The sequence below is a fragment of the Mauremys mutica genome, unplaced genomic scaffold (assembly GCF_020497125.1).
Source record: "Mauremys mutica isolate MM-2020 ecotype Southern unplaced genomic scaffold, ASM2049712v1 Super-Scaffold_100033, whole genome shotgun sequence".
Taxonomy (NCBI): domain Eukaryota; kingdom Metazoa; phylum Chordata; order Testudines; family Geoemydidae; genus Mauremys; species Mauremys mutica.
The window spans coordinates 4,861,459-4,875,025 of NW_025423255.1; the positions used below are offsets into that span (position 1 = coordinate 4,861,459).

General features: G+C 50.3%; 1 protein-coding gene across 1 annotated transcript; it reads left to right on the top strand.

The window, feature by feature from the left end:
- The first annotated feature begins 3,684 nt into the window (after positions 1 to 3,684).
- LOC123358231 (selection and upkeep of intraepithelial T-cells protein 1-like) lies at positions 3,685 to 12,552 on the top strand. Its single transcript, XM_045000896.1, has 4 exons — positions 3,685 to 3,926; positions 5,881 to 6,227; positions 10,080 to 10,361; positions 12,222 to 12,552. Exons 1-3 carry the CDS (start codon positions 3,704 to 3,706, stop codon positions 10,275 to 10,277), a joined length of 768 nt encoding a protein of 255 aa, XP_044856831.1. The 5' UTR covers positions 3,685 to 3,703; the 3' UTR covers positions 10,278 to 10,361; positions 12,222 to 12,552.
- The last annotated feature ends 1,015 nt before the right edge of the window (positions 12,553 to 13,567 follow it).

Below are 13,567 nucleotides of genomic sequence, written 5' to 3' on the forward strand. Positions count from 1 at the left end.
GTATAACTGGTTAGATAATCATGTTAGGATTGGTAAGTTACATTTCAGTTATAAATGATTGGGTTCAAGGTATAGCTACGCCGTACTCCCACTATTTTACTATATAGTCTGCAGGTTCATGGTATTGACAACAGGGTTTTGGCTGCCTTTTAGCCATTGTTTTTATATCAGGGCCAATACATTGAATCCCTGTTAATTCAATCATTTACTCTGACGTAGTCACATCACCCGCTCATTCCTTCTAGGGCATTGGGCCACCATGTGGACGTTTCATTTCCCTCCTCAAAATTTTCAGACAGAGACTACAATTTCCTTTTGCACCGATCACATGAACAGCAAAACCTCCACTGTGTCTCTTAGTCTGAGGCCAGCGCATTCGATTCCCATTGGACACCTTCTCTTCCTGCTAATGGCAATGGTCATGCAGACGGGGACGAGGCCACCTTCACCTCTGACAGTGAGATATTGGATCAGCTTCTTTCTTTACGCTGCCTGCTGTTAGTCCATGAAACATCAAGGGAATGGGATGCAAGGCTGAGTTCATGCACCAACCCCCCTGAAACATTTCAGCGCCCCAGAGAGAAAATCCTGACTCCAGGCTTATTGGCATGATCATGGTGGAGATTTTGAATAGGAACTGGACGGTCTGAATTGTCAGTAGTGGGGATGATGAACAACAATCTATAGCAATGTCGTTAACCACATAAACAACACTCTAATCATGCTCCATACGGAAGGGAAATGGGCAGGAACCTCTTATGCTAAACAAGGCAGGCCATCTGTTGTTAGTACCTGAACCTGTGTAGGACACCCGGAAGTGGGTATCGAGTTCCAATTGCCTTAAACCAGAGGGTGGGTAGTCGATTATTTTATCAAGATTCAAATTTCTTGGTTCATAGGTCTATAATCATTGTTATAGACGCCAGAGATAAATAATACACTGTTGCTAATGAGAAGAATATAGAAATATTTTGCAGTCACTATGGGTCATTACCTATGTTTGTTTTTGTGTTTCGACTCTTTATTTATGGCACCACCTTCCTTCCCTTTAGACACTTCTAGGTTTACCAAGGTGGGTTTAAAACTAAACAACTCTTCAGACTTCCAGAGGAGGTTTGATGTAGATGCTGTCAATCCTCCGGCTCTGGCCTGGAATAAGTAATCATTTCAGGCTGTCACTGAACTGAAGGAGGTGAGATCATTTTTTGGACCAGGTTACGCCTCCTCTTAAAGGGGGTTTGTCTGGCAGCCCTTGGTATCCCAGGTCTCTCCATGAGGAGAAGAAAGTTTCCTGTGCAAAATACCAAACCTTTTAACAGAGCGGAGGGGAAAAGGCAACGGCCACATGATGAGGCCAATAATGTACCACCAACATGATTTCGTGTGTGTGTGTGCAGGGTTGTTTTGGTCTGTGTTTGCCTTGCATTGGCTTCCAAGGGAGGCTGTGGAATTTCCTTCACTGGAGGTTTTTAAGACCAGGTTAGAGATACACCAGTCTGGGAATGTCTAGGGATACTTGGTCTGCCTCAGCACAGGGGCTGGAGTAGACGCCCTCTCAAGATCCCTTCCAGGCCTACACTGAAATAATTCTCTTTTGTGCTGTGTCCTGTTCTACGCTGAGCTGTTTTGCATGGTGCCATTTGGAACTGTGATCGCACCATGTTGTGGAGCAGTTTTATGGTGAATTGTTTTGCCTCAGCATGTTTGGTGCCTGTGTTGTGCTGGTTTGAGATGAGCTCTTTTTTTTTTCGTTGTGTAATATTGTCCTAGGGTGTGTTAGTTTGCATCGTGTTTTCTTTTCCTCTGTATTGTCATTTTATGCTGTGGCTTTTGTTGTTTATTTTTTCTTTTTTTTTTTCCTGAGTTTCCTGACATTATGTTGTGGTGGGTTTTACTCTGGATGTTGTGTTTTGTACGTATATATCGCATGGCATCCTAGAAAATGTAGTGCTGGACAGAACCTCAAGATGTCATCAAGTCCAGCTGTCTCTGCCGAGGCAGGACCAAGTATATGTAGATTGTCTCTGGCAGAGCTTTGTCCTATTTGTTCTTAAAAACTTCCAGGGACAGAGACTCCCCAGCCCCCCTTGTAAGACTATTCCAGAGCTGACCTGCCTTAGCTCTGGGGACACCCACACAGACTGTGGTGGTGAGCAGCTCTGGAGAGAGGAGACCCCGGTGAGTGGGCAGCTGGGGAAAGAGACTAAAGTTGGGAGGAGAAACATTGACGTGTCCAAGGTCACCCAGGCTATCTGTGACCGAGCTAGAAATAGGTTCTAGTGCCACCGTACTGCTGTTTTGGGCACTGAAGGTCTCTGCCAACCCTGGTGTTTTAGGCACTGGTGCAAACCCTTAGTGTAGATAGAAGTTACACTAGTGCACTCTGATTGGTACTGGTGCACCATATCCCAGTTTGAAGGTTTGAGGTGGTGGGGCGGGAGGAAGTGACCTCACAGAGGCCTGGGGCTGGCTGAACAGTGCAGCTGGGAAGGGAGGGGCAGCAGTGAGTGCTGGAGGTATGAGCCAGGAGCGCAGCCCCACAGGGCTGGACACTGGCTGCTCCTGACCCAGGGGACACCCCCCCAGTGAGGTGGTTTGTCCATGGATGCACAGGCTGTCTTGGCAGGGCAGCTCAGCTGCAGTCCCTGCACACCTCTTCCTGCAGCCTAATACAGTGTGCTCGGGGCCTTCCCAAGCTGCGGGTGACGGGGCTGTGGAGTTAACAGGGTCTGTTCCTGGCTCTGTCACAGACCTGTTCAGTGACCGTGGGGAAGTCACAGCCCCTCTCTCTGTAACGCTGTCCCCAGTGACTCGAGAGCACGAGCACCAGCCTCGGGCAGACTGGTAAGAAGCAGGGAACAAACCCCAAATTGGGTGTGAGGTCTGTATGGAGATGTCACCAACCAAGTATCCAGTGTAAACGCTCCAGGCACTGTACCAGCATTAACATGGAGTCACAGACAGTCCTCTTGGGTGATCCCATATATTTTACCACGCAGGTGAGCTCACCTTTGTGACAGATGGTCCTTTCCACCAGGCGTTCTCAAACCACATACACTAAGGAACTGCCTGACCTCTGGTGTGCTGGCCACCGCTTCCCGCAGCTCCCATTGGCCAGGAATGGTGAACCGCGGCCATTGGGAGCTGCAGGTGGCCGTGCCTGCGGATGGTCAATGTAAACAAACTGTCTTGTGGCCCGCTAGCGGATTACTCTGACGGGCCGCAAGCCAAAGGTTGCCGACCCCTGCTCTAGCTGATGTTACATTGATGTGTGTGACCAGGACGCAGAGAAGGAGCTTGTTCAGAAAGCCAAAGGGTGATGTTATTCACTGGAATGCCCCCCACTGCCCCGAGGTAGCGAGATCCCCAGAATACCCTCACCTGGGACAGATGTTGCTGGGAGATGGAGCTGCTTTCCCCAAAGCAATAAGTGGCCTAAGCTCAAGAGCTTTGCCTGCACTGGCTTGTTTTCCTTAATACCTCCCTTCTTATTTATTCATTCACTGGGATTACGGTAACACCTAAATGCCCAAACCAAGATGGGGGCCCCATTGTACTGGGCCCTGGACACACCAATAGTGAGAGACCATCTCTGCCCTGGAGAGCTTCGTACAATCTAAACAGACCAGACAGCAGCTCGGGGGTTTTAGCTCAGAGCCGGGGCAGACGAGGACTGTAGGGAAAATCCCTTCCCTTTGGTTGTATGTTAGGCAGCAGTGAGGCCTGTTACCTCCTCCCTGCAGCTCCATGGCACTGTCACTGCATCACACTCACCCGCCATCTGGTTTGTTATTTCTCCTGTTCCCCAGACCCAGCTATGATGATGGGGAAGGTTCCCTCCTTCTCCCCCGGCTCCACAGTGAGCTCCGCTCTGCCCGGCTACGTCGCTCTCTGCCTCGCTCTACAGGTGCAGAGGCTGGTGTCAGGTAGGAGCTCCGGCCTCCTCGCTGGGTTTGCTGCTGGTCTATTGCTGGTTATTAACATCCATCTCGCACCACTGCCTTGTCTTGCAAACCACGTCTGCTCACCCCGCCTGGTGTCTCCTGCTCTACACAAATGGAGACACTGCAGGGCACAGCTGGGTCCCTAATAACCATGGTTGCTACCCAGTGATGAGCTCCCAAAATCCTAAGAACCAGTTCCCTACCGGGTCCTGGTGGTTTGGCGGCAGAGGGGTCTTCACTCGCTCTGGGTTTTCGGCAGCAGGTCCTTCACCCGCAGCGAGTGAAGGACCCGCCGCCGAAGTGCTGCCGAAGACCTGGTAGGGAACCACGTGGTGAGTACAAGCCCCACGTGCCTGTCTCCCCCCTGCCACCCACCCCTCTGACCCCAACCCACGTCTTGCCCCCGACTGCCCCCCTCAGAACCCGCAACCCATCAACCACCCCTCCTTGTCCCCTGACCACCTCCTCCCGAGACCCCCCCACCCTAACTGCCCCCCAGGACCACACCCCCAACCCAACACGCCCCACTCCCTGCCCTGACTGCCTCAACCTCAGCCACCACCACCCTGACAGACCCCCGGGGCTCCCACACCTACCCAACTCCCCTGTTCCACATCCCCTGACTCCCCCCATAACCTCCGCCCCCTCCAACCGCTCCCTACCCCTTATCCAACCCCTCCTCCCAGCCCCGGCCGGCCCCCTTACCATGCTGCTGTGTATGGATGCTGCACAGCCGCTGGAGCTTGCAGCCCCACCCCCTTACCCAGAGGTGAAAGCAAGCCAGTGTGCACCAGTACGGCGTACCGGCGAGAGCCGGTGCACCGCACCAGGGTGGCTCGGCTTCCCCAGAGGGCAATTTAAAGGGCTTGGGGCTCCCAGCAGGGGCTGGAGCTCCAGGCCCTTTAAATTGCCACCAGAGCCCCACTGCTGGAGCCCTGGGGTAGGGCTGCGGGGCTCTGGGGGCTCCCACTACTTCTACCGCCCCGGCCCTTTAAATAGCCGCTGGAGTCCCACCGCTTCCCCAGGGCTCCTGCGGCTGTTTACAGGGCCGGGGTGGTCGAAGCAGGGGAGCCCCGGGCCCTTTAGATAGCCCCCGAGCCCTGGGGTAGCAGGGGGCTCCAGGGGTTATTTAAAGGGCCAGGGCTCCAGCTGCCTCTACCGCCTCGGTCCTTTAAATAGCTGCTGGAGCCCCCCCTCGCCGCTTCCCCAGGGCTCCCGTGGCTCTGTGCGGGGGAGGGGCCAGGCGAGCCTCAGCCTCCCTAGCTGGGAGCTCAAGCAGCAGGCCCGACAGGCCGGATGTGGCCCGCAGACCAGAGTTTGGCCACCCGCCCGCCACCCCTTTAAGAACTGGTTCTACGCCGGCTTCTAAATTTAGCAACCGGTTCTTGCGAACCGGCTCCAGCTCACCACTGTTGCTGCCTCTACTCAGTCTTCTCAGGCCTAGATACTCATCCAGCCTATTGCTCTGGCTGGTTTCTGGCAGCTTCGAATACACAGAACACAGGGAGCACCACTACAGGTCGATGTTGAGTCTGTACACAGAGACCCCCCCATTAAAGTGACCACCTGTGTGGTGGTGATCTGTTTTCATATCTTTACACTTTGCAAGCGCTTACACCATCTCTACAGCAGCTGGGACGGTTCCTGTGCTGCAGCAGCATGAAAAGGCCTTGGCGTATCAGAGAATCAGGCCCCCCATACCATTATCCCCACGGTGTCCATGAGAAGTGTTGAGCCATAGTCAGAGATCATACAAGTAATGCATAAAATTCACATGAGCTCTGCCATCGTACACGTGTGTAGGGCACTGCGTGGGTACATGTCATGCATTCTAATACACGATGCTCTCTCTTACTGTGGGTCTTACTACTGAATTAACACACCACTCAGCTCCTCTTTGATTTAATTGACTTTTTATCCCTGACACATTTCACAGCACAGTTCACAGTGACTGGACCTGATCGTCCAATCACAGCATCTGTCGGTGGGGAGGCCGTCCTGCCCTGCCACCTCTCCCCCAGGATGAGCGCTCAGAGCATGGAGGTGAGATGGGTCCGATCCCAGGACTCTGCAGTTGTGCACCTGTACCAAAATGGGCAGGATCAGTATGAAAATCAGATGTTGGACTATCAAGGAAGGACAGAGCTGCTGAAAGATGACATCACCAGTGGAAGTGTTTCCCTGAGAATACGTGATATCCGACCTTCTGACGAAGGTCTGACGCTTGTTTATTTCAATCACTTACCTTTTTTCAAGGCGCCTCAGTGCTCCTGCAGGTGGAAGGTTAGTAACTTGTTTCACTGCTGTTTTTACTTCAGAAAGGATAATAAATAGAGAGCTCTTGGGAAACAATGCTTGTGGTTTCTCTGCCGGCCAATTCTTTGAATTCTCTTTTGACTTCCCATAATTTCCCAGTAGAGTCAGTGTCTGCTCTCAGGACACACTGAAGGGCTTGCTGGAATGCTCTGTACGCTGAGGCTGCTTCTAAACTTTGCTTTGCAAGTGAAGGTTATGGAAGAGTTCAGCCTTCATGCATGTCAATTAGGTGGTTCACAACTACTCCACATGATTCCTCTTATATGCACCTGCTGCACCAAGCCTGTTTATAGCATTGTTAAAAGGAAAACTGATTCCCTTACCCCTGCTCACACTATCAGCCTCCTGGGTTATGTAGCAGCTTATCCCTGGTCCTTAGAGAAAATGAAGGATCTGCACATATGACAGAACAGCAATCAATGAGAGGCAGTGGGGCCAAAGGGACTGAATGCCACTTCTGATCAATTCCAACATTTTAGGGAATTTTCTCAGCATCAAAGGCCAGAATCCTGTTGATCTTGGGGACAATCAGAAAACAAAAATGGGGGGAAATGGGGGCCATATGGAGCTGCTATCTGTTGATGGCACCATTAACACCTTGAAGCATAACAGCCCTACTCACTCTGCCAACAGAGTTTATCATGTTGACACCTCCAGTGTTAGAAGAGAAATAATTGTTCTCCCTCCATGGGGTGGATACTCAGCCAGCAGGGACAGCCAGAGGGGTGGAGAGGTCATTCCTTCCTTCCTCCTTCCCAGTGTCCTGCCTCCTCAATACCTGCTCCAGTCAGGGGAGAGAGGGCACCAGCCATCCACCCTACCCTTCCAATCTATGGGGGAGAAGAGACACCCAGAAACCATGGCATGATGGAAAGGATGGGGACCCCAGTGTGGAGGACATGGAAATAGGACAGTAAACAGAGCCACTGGCATGGGGGAAAGGGACAGCATTGGGGGAAGTGGGAATGGGGGTGTGCACACAGAACCCCTGGTATGGGGGAGATTGGGGGGAGTTGCAGGGAGTCCCTGAAGTAGAGGGGGATGGGACAGTGACTTGTGGGGGGTATGGAGGTACGCAAGGAGCCCCTCATGCGTGCGATGCACTCAGCCTACACAAGATACAAAGTGTGACACACTAGTTATGCTGGAAGTTTGATCTCTGGACACTTGCAAAGGGGCTTGAAGTTGTGGTTGGGCTAATCAGTTGGCAGAGGCTTAATTTGTCCCCTATTTGGTTTTCCAATTTTCCCCTAAGTCAAGTGCCCAGTGAGACCTAGAACAGTCCCTGCACTTTCGGAATCGACTAGGTACAGCGTTCAAAAGGTGTCACATTACAAACACAGACAGAATAACAGAGAGATGCCACTGAGGGCTTGGCTACACTTGCAAGTTGCAGCGCTGGTAGAGGCTTTCCAGCGCTGCAATTAGTAACCGTCCACACATGCAAGGCACATCCAGTGCTGCAACTCCCTGGCTGCAGCGCTGGCTGTACACCTGGCCAGGTTGGGGTGTAGCGATTGCAGCGCTGGTGATCCAGCGCTGCTCATCAAGTGTGGACACACACCAGCGCTTGTATTGGCCTCCAGGGAATAAGGAGATATCCCAGAAAGCTTTTAACTAAATTACTCTCTTTGTTTTGTTATGCAGCCTCTCTTTGTTTTGTTGTGAACTCCGATCGGAGCTCCGTTGAACTGCTTATCTAAAAAACAAACACTGATCACAGCAAACAGGAGCTATCTGTACCTGGCTGTGAACGATCAAATGAGAGGCAGGGAGTGAATGTTTGCTTGACAGAGAAACAGCGTTGGAGGCAGGCTGTTTGCAATTAAGACTAAGGGTTCGTGAACATTTTGTGATTTTTCAATCCAGGAAGCTAAAGTGTTGGCTCCAAAAATCCACTCTCTCTCTCTCTCTCTTCCCGCTCCCTGTCACAGTACACCACAGGGAGTGAGTGAAACAGCGGGGAGTCCGTGTTGGAGGCAGGCTGTTTGCAATTAAGAGTTAAGACTAAGGGCTCGCGAACATTTTGTGATTTTTCAATCCAGGAAACTAACACACAGTGTTGGCTCCAAAAATCCACTCTCTCTCTCTTCCCCGCTCCCTGTCACAGTACACCACCCTCCACCCCCCTCTTTTGAAAAGCACGTTGTTGCCACTTGAATGCTGGGATAGCTGCCCATAATGCAGCACTCCCAACAGCGCTGCAAATGTTGCAAATGTGGCCACACACCAGCGCTGGTAGCTGTGAGTGTGGCCACACACCAGCGCTGCTCCTACACAGCTGGATGACCAGCGCTGCAAACTACCAGCGCTGCAAACAGTAAGTGTAGCTAAGCCCTGAGTTGAGTGTAAGGCATTGTGGAAGTAGAACAAGAACTGACAGGGATTTGTAGGGGATCTTAATGCATGACAGTCTCTGTTAGCAAGAGTCAGGCTAACTGTGACCCTAATAACGCGAGATTTTTAGAAGCGAGGATTGTGTGAGGTGAGTGGGAAGGAACTGTGTGAGAAGTTGTTGTGACCTTGTGTAAATAAGATTAGAGTCAAAATAAGTGAGAAAAATATGTTATCAGGATGACCTATGTATAAACAAAATGCAGCTGGTGCTTCTTATTGTCTGTAACAAAAGGTATAAATGCTGGAACTGTTTACCTGTGGAGAGACCTGCCTAGGAGGGGGAAACCCTGGATCCTAGCGCACTCCCTCCCTCTATGCAATTGCTCGAGAAATAAAGTATCTGACTTTGCTGCACCCAACCAGAGAGTGAGACTCCAACAGCATTCACAAACTCGGCCCATCAATTTGAATCCACACCTTTGTGATGTCAGTGCGAGTCTACGTGTGTGTCGTTTCAGATTAACAGTGTCCCATTTCACAACTGATTTAAATGAAATAAAAATGAGACACAAAATAAGAGCGTTACACACTGACTTGCACTGAAAGAACCAAAGATGTGAGTTGAAGTTGGTTTCGTTTTGCTGGTGCCAGCCTGTGAGTAGACTCGCCCTGAGACTCAAATACTCTCATTAACACAAGATGGATTGAGAATGCAGAGCATCGATCATATTAAAGCAAAAAGAAATGGTCTCTATAACCAACCTAGTCTGACACTACAGAGCTCTTCCAGGCCTAATCCAAAGCCCAGATTGTTAATGTGAGGCGTTACGCTCTGGATCAGGCCTTGAGAGTGGATAGAACAATACCACACATATGGGGTGCCCAACCTGAGCCTGAGAAGGAGCCAGAGTTTACCAATGTACATTGCCAAAGAATCACAGTAATACGTCAGCAGCCCCCCATCAGCTCCCACCCCCTGCTCCCAGTGCCTCCCACCCATGGGAAGCCACACTAATCAGCACCCCCCCACACACACCTCCCGATCAGCTGTTTCATGGCGTGCAGGAGGTTCTGGGAGGGAGGGGGAGGAGCGAGGGCATGGCAGGCTCAAGGGAGGGGTGGAGTGGAGGCAGGGCCTGTGGCAGAGCCAGGGCTGAGCAGTGAGCACCCCCGGCACATTGGAAAGTTGGCGCCTGGAACTCCAGCCCCGGTGTCGGTGCCTATACAGGGAGCCGCATATTAACTTCTGAAGAGCCACACGGGGCTCTGGAGCCACAGGTTGGCCACCCCTGTCCTACATCATCTCCTCCTTACCTCGGTCAGTGCTGTTCACATCTTCCAGGTGTCCCAGAAATTCCTAGTTTACGAGAATCCATGCCTCCCCCCTTCCCAAAGGGGTGTTCTTGAAGATACTGTCATGAAACATTTGGCTCATAACACAATATTGTAGATTTAACATCAGTTCATTGCATTCCCCTCTAGGCTTGGGCTCTGGCCCTGACATCTCTGTGGAGGGACATCAGGACGGAGGGATCAAGGTGGTGTGTCGTTCATCCAGATGGTACCCACAGCCCGAGGCTCAGTGGAGAGATCTTCAGGGGCAGCTCTTACCATCAGCCTCTGAAAACATATCCCAAGCAGCTGGTGGCCTGTTTCAAACAGAGATTGCCATTGTTATAACAGAAGAGTCCAACCAGAAAGTGTCCTGCTGTGTTAGGAACCCGCGTGTCAACCAGGAGAGAGAGTCAGCAATTTACATAGCAGGTCAGTGCCGCACATGGACAGACTGAGACACTGCAGATGTTAGTGGGGAGCACTTACTAGAGTGTCTCCTAGTAGTGAGGTCTTGAGCATCCTCAACTCTCTCTGGATATACCTGGTGACTCAAAATAGTTCTATGTAACGTTTGTGGGCTATCCGGACTGACGTGTAAAAGCTACCTCGGGTTAACTGACAGTTTACTCCAGGTAAAAAACTCTAGTGTAGACAAACCCTTGACTTCAATAGTAGCTGAGGGTGTTTAGCCAGAAAAGCTGAGCAACCAGCAATCTCCTTTCTTCTCAGTGGGGCTGCAGAGGGAATTCTCCTGTGTTCCCAATGGGAGTTGCTGGTTGTTGAGTATTTTTGACAAAATCTAGCCACTGAAGTCATTTTTCCTGAACAGTGAAAAAGGGCCCCGGTCAGGATCTCAGCATTGCTGCTTAGACTGCACCTGAAAAGATCACAACAGTGGAATGGCTGCACTATGGATCCCCTGCTGCAGTTCAAACCCTGGCAAAACTCCCATTGCCTTAAAGAGTTAGAACTGAGGGCTCAAACTGTAACTTGTATTGAATTGCACAAAAGTCAGGAAATGCAGAACTCCACAGGCAGCATGACCCGGACCTCCCCTGTGCACATACGGCGGTTTTTGGCTCATTTCATGAGCCTGATCCTGCATTCATTGTACAATGAAATTGATAGGGAGATTTGCTAGGCATAAACAATCAAGCCTATAACGTGTAAATACAAAATGTTACCTAAATCCAGCTTAACATTTTAGAAAAACAGTTCAGGCTTTTTGTACTATTTCCTAGCTAATAACTATTATTATAGAACCAATATTTTGTCACTGTAATAATAATTTTGCATTTGTAAAGCACTATTCATCTTCCATCTCAAAGGGCTGTAACATTTCCCTGTGGCATGCCCAGTGCATCAGTTTCACAGAGTCACCTTTGACTCCCTTCCTGGTCTTCCTTGAGGGCATCCAGTTAAGGTTTCCAGCTCCCAGCTGTCATCTCTCATAGGAAGATACCTGCATCTCTCTCCTTCCAGCCTGGGGGCTTTGACTTGCAGTCCCCTCTGCACCTCACTGTGATTCCCCCAGCAGGTCTGCTCAGGCTCCAGCACCAGTGTAAAGAAGGTGCTGTCCATTTGTTCACCCAGGAAGAAAGCCCTGACCCCTGAGTCTGTTTTAACTGCCTTTTATTCCAAAAGTCTCACTTTGTCCCCCCAACTTCCTGGAAACAGGTAAAACCCGTCCCTCCTCCTATTCCCCAGAAGGTCAAGCTTCAAGGACTGGGGAATTTGCATAGCCACTGTTGTGGAATATTGTATTAATCACCCCCTAGTGATTCTAGATTCTGTAGGAAACCCCTGCCCCCAGTGAGCAAGGAACACACTGTATATCTACACTGCAATGTAAACCCACCCTCAGACTCCGGCTTTGTTGTTATTAAAATCCCTGCGTGGTTGAGCTTCCCTGAGCACAGGAGAATGTGGAGCATCAGTAACTGGTTACAGCATTCTGATCTTGAGGGCCCGTCTGCACTGGTTGCAGCCCTGACATCCAGTAGAGAAGCCTAGGGGCTGCTCTAAGTTACACCAGTGGCAGATGGGTGTAGTGGAGCTCTGCCATGCCCCGTGCCTGCCACTAATATCCCCATTCTTATTAATTAACCATGTTTGGTAACCAGATTAGCACTCAGAATTTCATTGGCTTAATAATAAAACTCAAAGAAGCCACATTTCATGTTGTATTTCCCTGTGAGATTCTTTTAACCAGTCACAGTGTCACCATTTTCTCAATGTCCTGTCTTCATTCTACATGTGTTTGTTCCTAAATCAATATTTCTCCTGCAGATCTCTTTTTTCCACGGGTCTCTCCCTGGGTGGTGGCTCTGGCAGTGATCCTGGCTCTTGTCATTGTCCTGGCCATCTGCTGCATCTGGACACAACGCAGAGCAAAAGGTAAAGGAACAAGAAGGGAGAATGCAGTGCGCTAGGGGAAAGATTTGCATCAGCCATTCCTGGGCAGTCGTCATCCACAGCCAATTATCTCCAGCTGCGAGGATTGCTGGTGCATGCATCAGTGTCATCCCAAGTGGGATTTCTGAAAATGTGTCTCCAGTACTTCTTTCTGATGACATGGAACCACACACTGGGTCCAATGCAAAATTAGGCAGCGTTCCTGGAACACCTTTGTATGGCCCTAGCAGAAAGGTAAGTACAAGCAGCATGCTGAAGCCACTCTGGTCTGATTCCACATGGCCAAAGTCTCAGCGTGCACATGCATTCACGTCATTAGCTCTGTCAGTGGCGTCTGGCCAGAAACAATAGCATGACCATATGGAATCAGACCAGGGGTCTATCCAAGCCAGGGTCCTGTCTCTGACTGTGGCAAGCATCAGCTGCTTCAAAAGGAAGGTGCAAGAACTCCAGAATAACCAGAGAGCAAAGATTCTCTTGTAGGCAATGGCAGTAGGGTAAAGAAAAAGCTGAAGTCTTTCTCCTAGTCCTCCATTGGCTCAGAAGGTCCTTTGGACTTGACAGACATTCAAGGAATCTCCATTGCACCTTGAAGCAGGAAGTCCATCTTCAGATGGACTTGGATGACCTACAGGTAACAGCATGGGCATTGGAGGAGAAGTGCACATCTGCAGGGAGTCTCCAGACAGAACTCAACTAGGGAATTTCACTCACTGATCTCATTGTGTCACATTTCAGAAATGGGGGCGGGGGGGAAGAGAATGCTCTCTGCGGCATGTTCTGTCTCTTTGTGATGTGCCCAGTACAATGGGGCCTCATCTCGGGATGCTGCCACATTACAAATACGAAAGACCACAATGTTCTAGTAATCTCAGCTACACTAGTGTTCTTCCAGGGTGATTATAGGGGTCCTAGCACCACAGAGAAGTGGGTAACAGCCTTAATGGGGATGTGTAGGCAGGCATATTGGACTCCCCAGCTGAGTATCATCAGGTGTTAGGATTCCTCATACTGTCCAGATGAGACAAGCCTGGGGCTAGCTTTTCTAGCTGCCATTACCTCAAAGACAGCTCTTGTAGTTAGTGCCTCTAGCCGTACAAGAGCCACACGACTGTTTTCGTGACGAAAACTCTTTCTGCCCAGGCGAAGTTTTTCTCCCATTGTTCCTTGGAAACAGTTTCCCCGTCACTTCATTTTAGCCATTAGTCATAGTTCATTGC

Excerpts from the sequence above, each read along its gene's own strand:
- LOC123358231 (XM_045000896.1), top strand. The coding sequence starts at position 3,704 with ATGTTAGGCAGCAGTGAGGCCTGTTACCTCCTCCCTGCAGCTCCATGG. Across the intron at positions 3,927-5,880 it reads GGTGCAGAGGCTGGTGTCAG|CACAGTTCACAGTGACTGGA; the intron begins GTAGGAGCTCCG and ends CACATTTCACAG. Across the intron at positions 6,228-10,079 it reads AGTGCTCCTGCAGGTGGAAG|GCTTGGGCTCTGGCCCTGAC; the intron begins GTTAGTAACTTG and ends ATTCCCCTCTAG.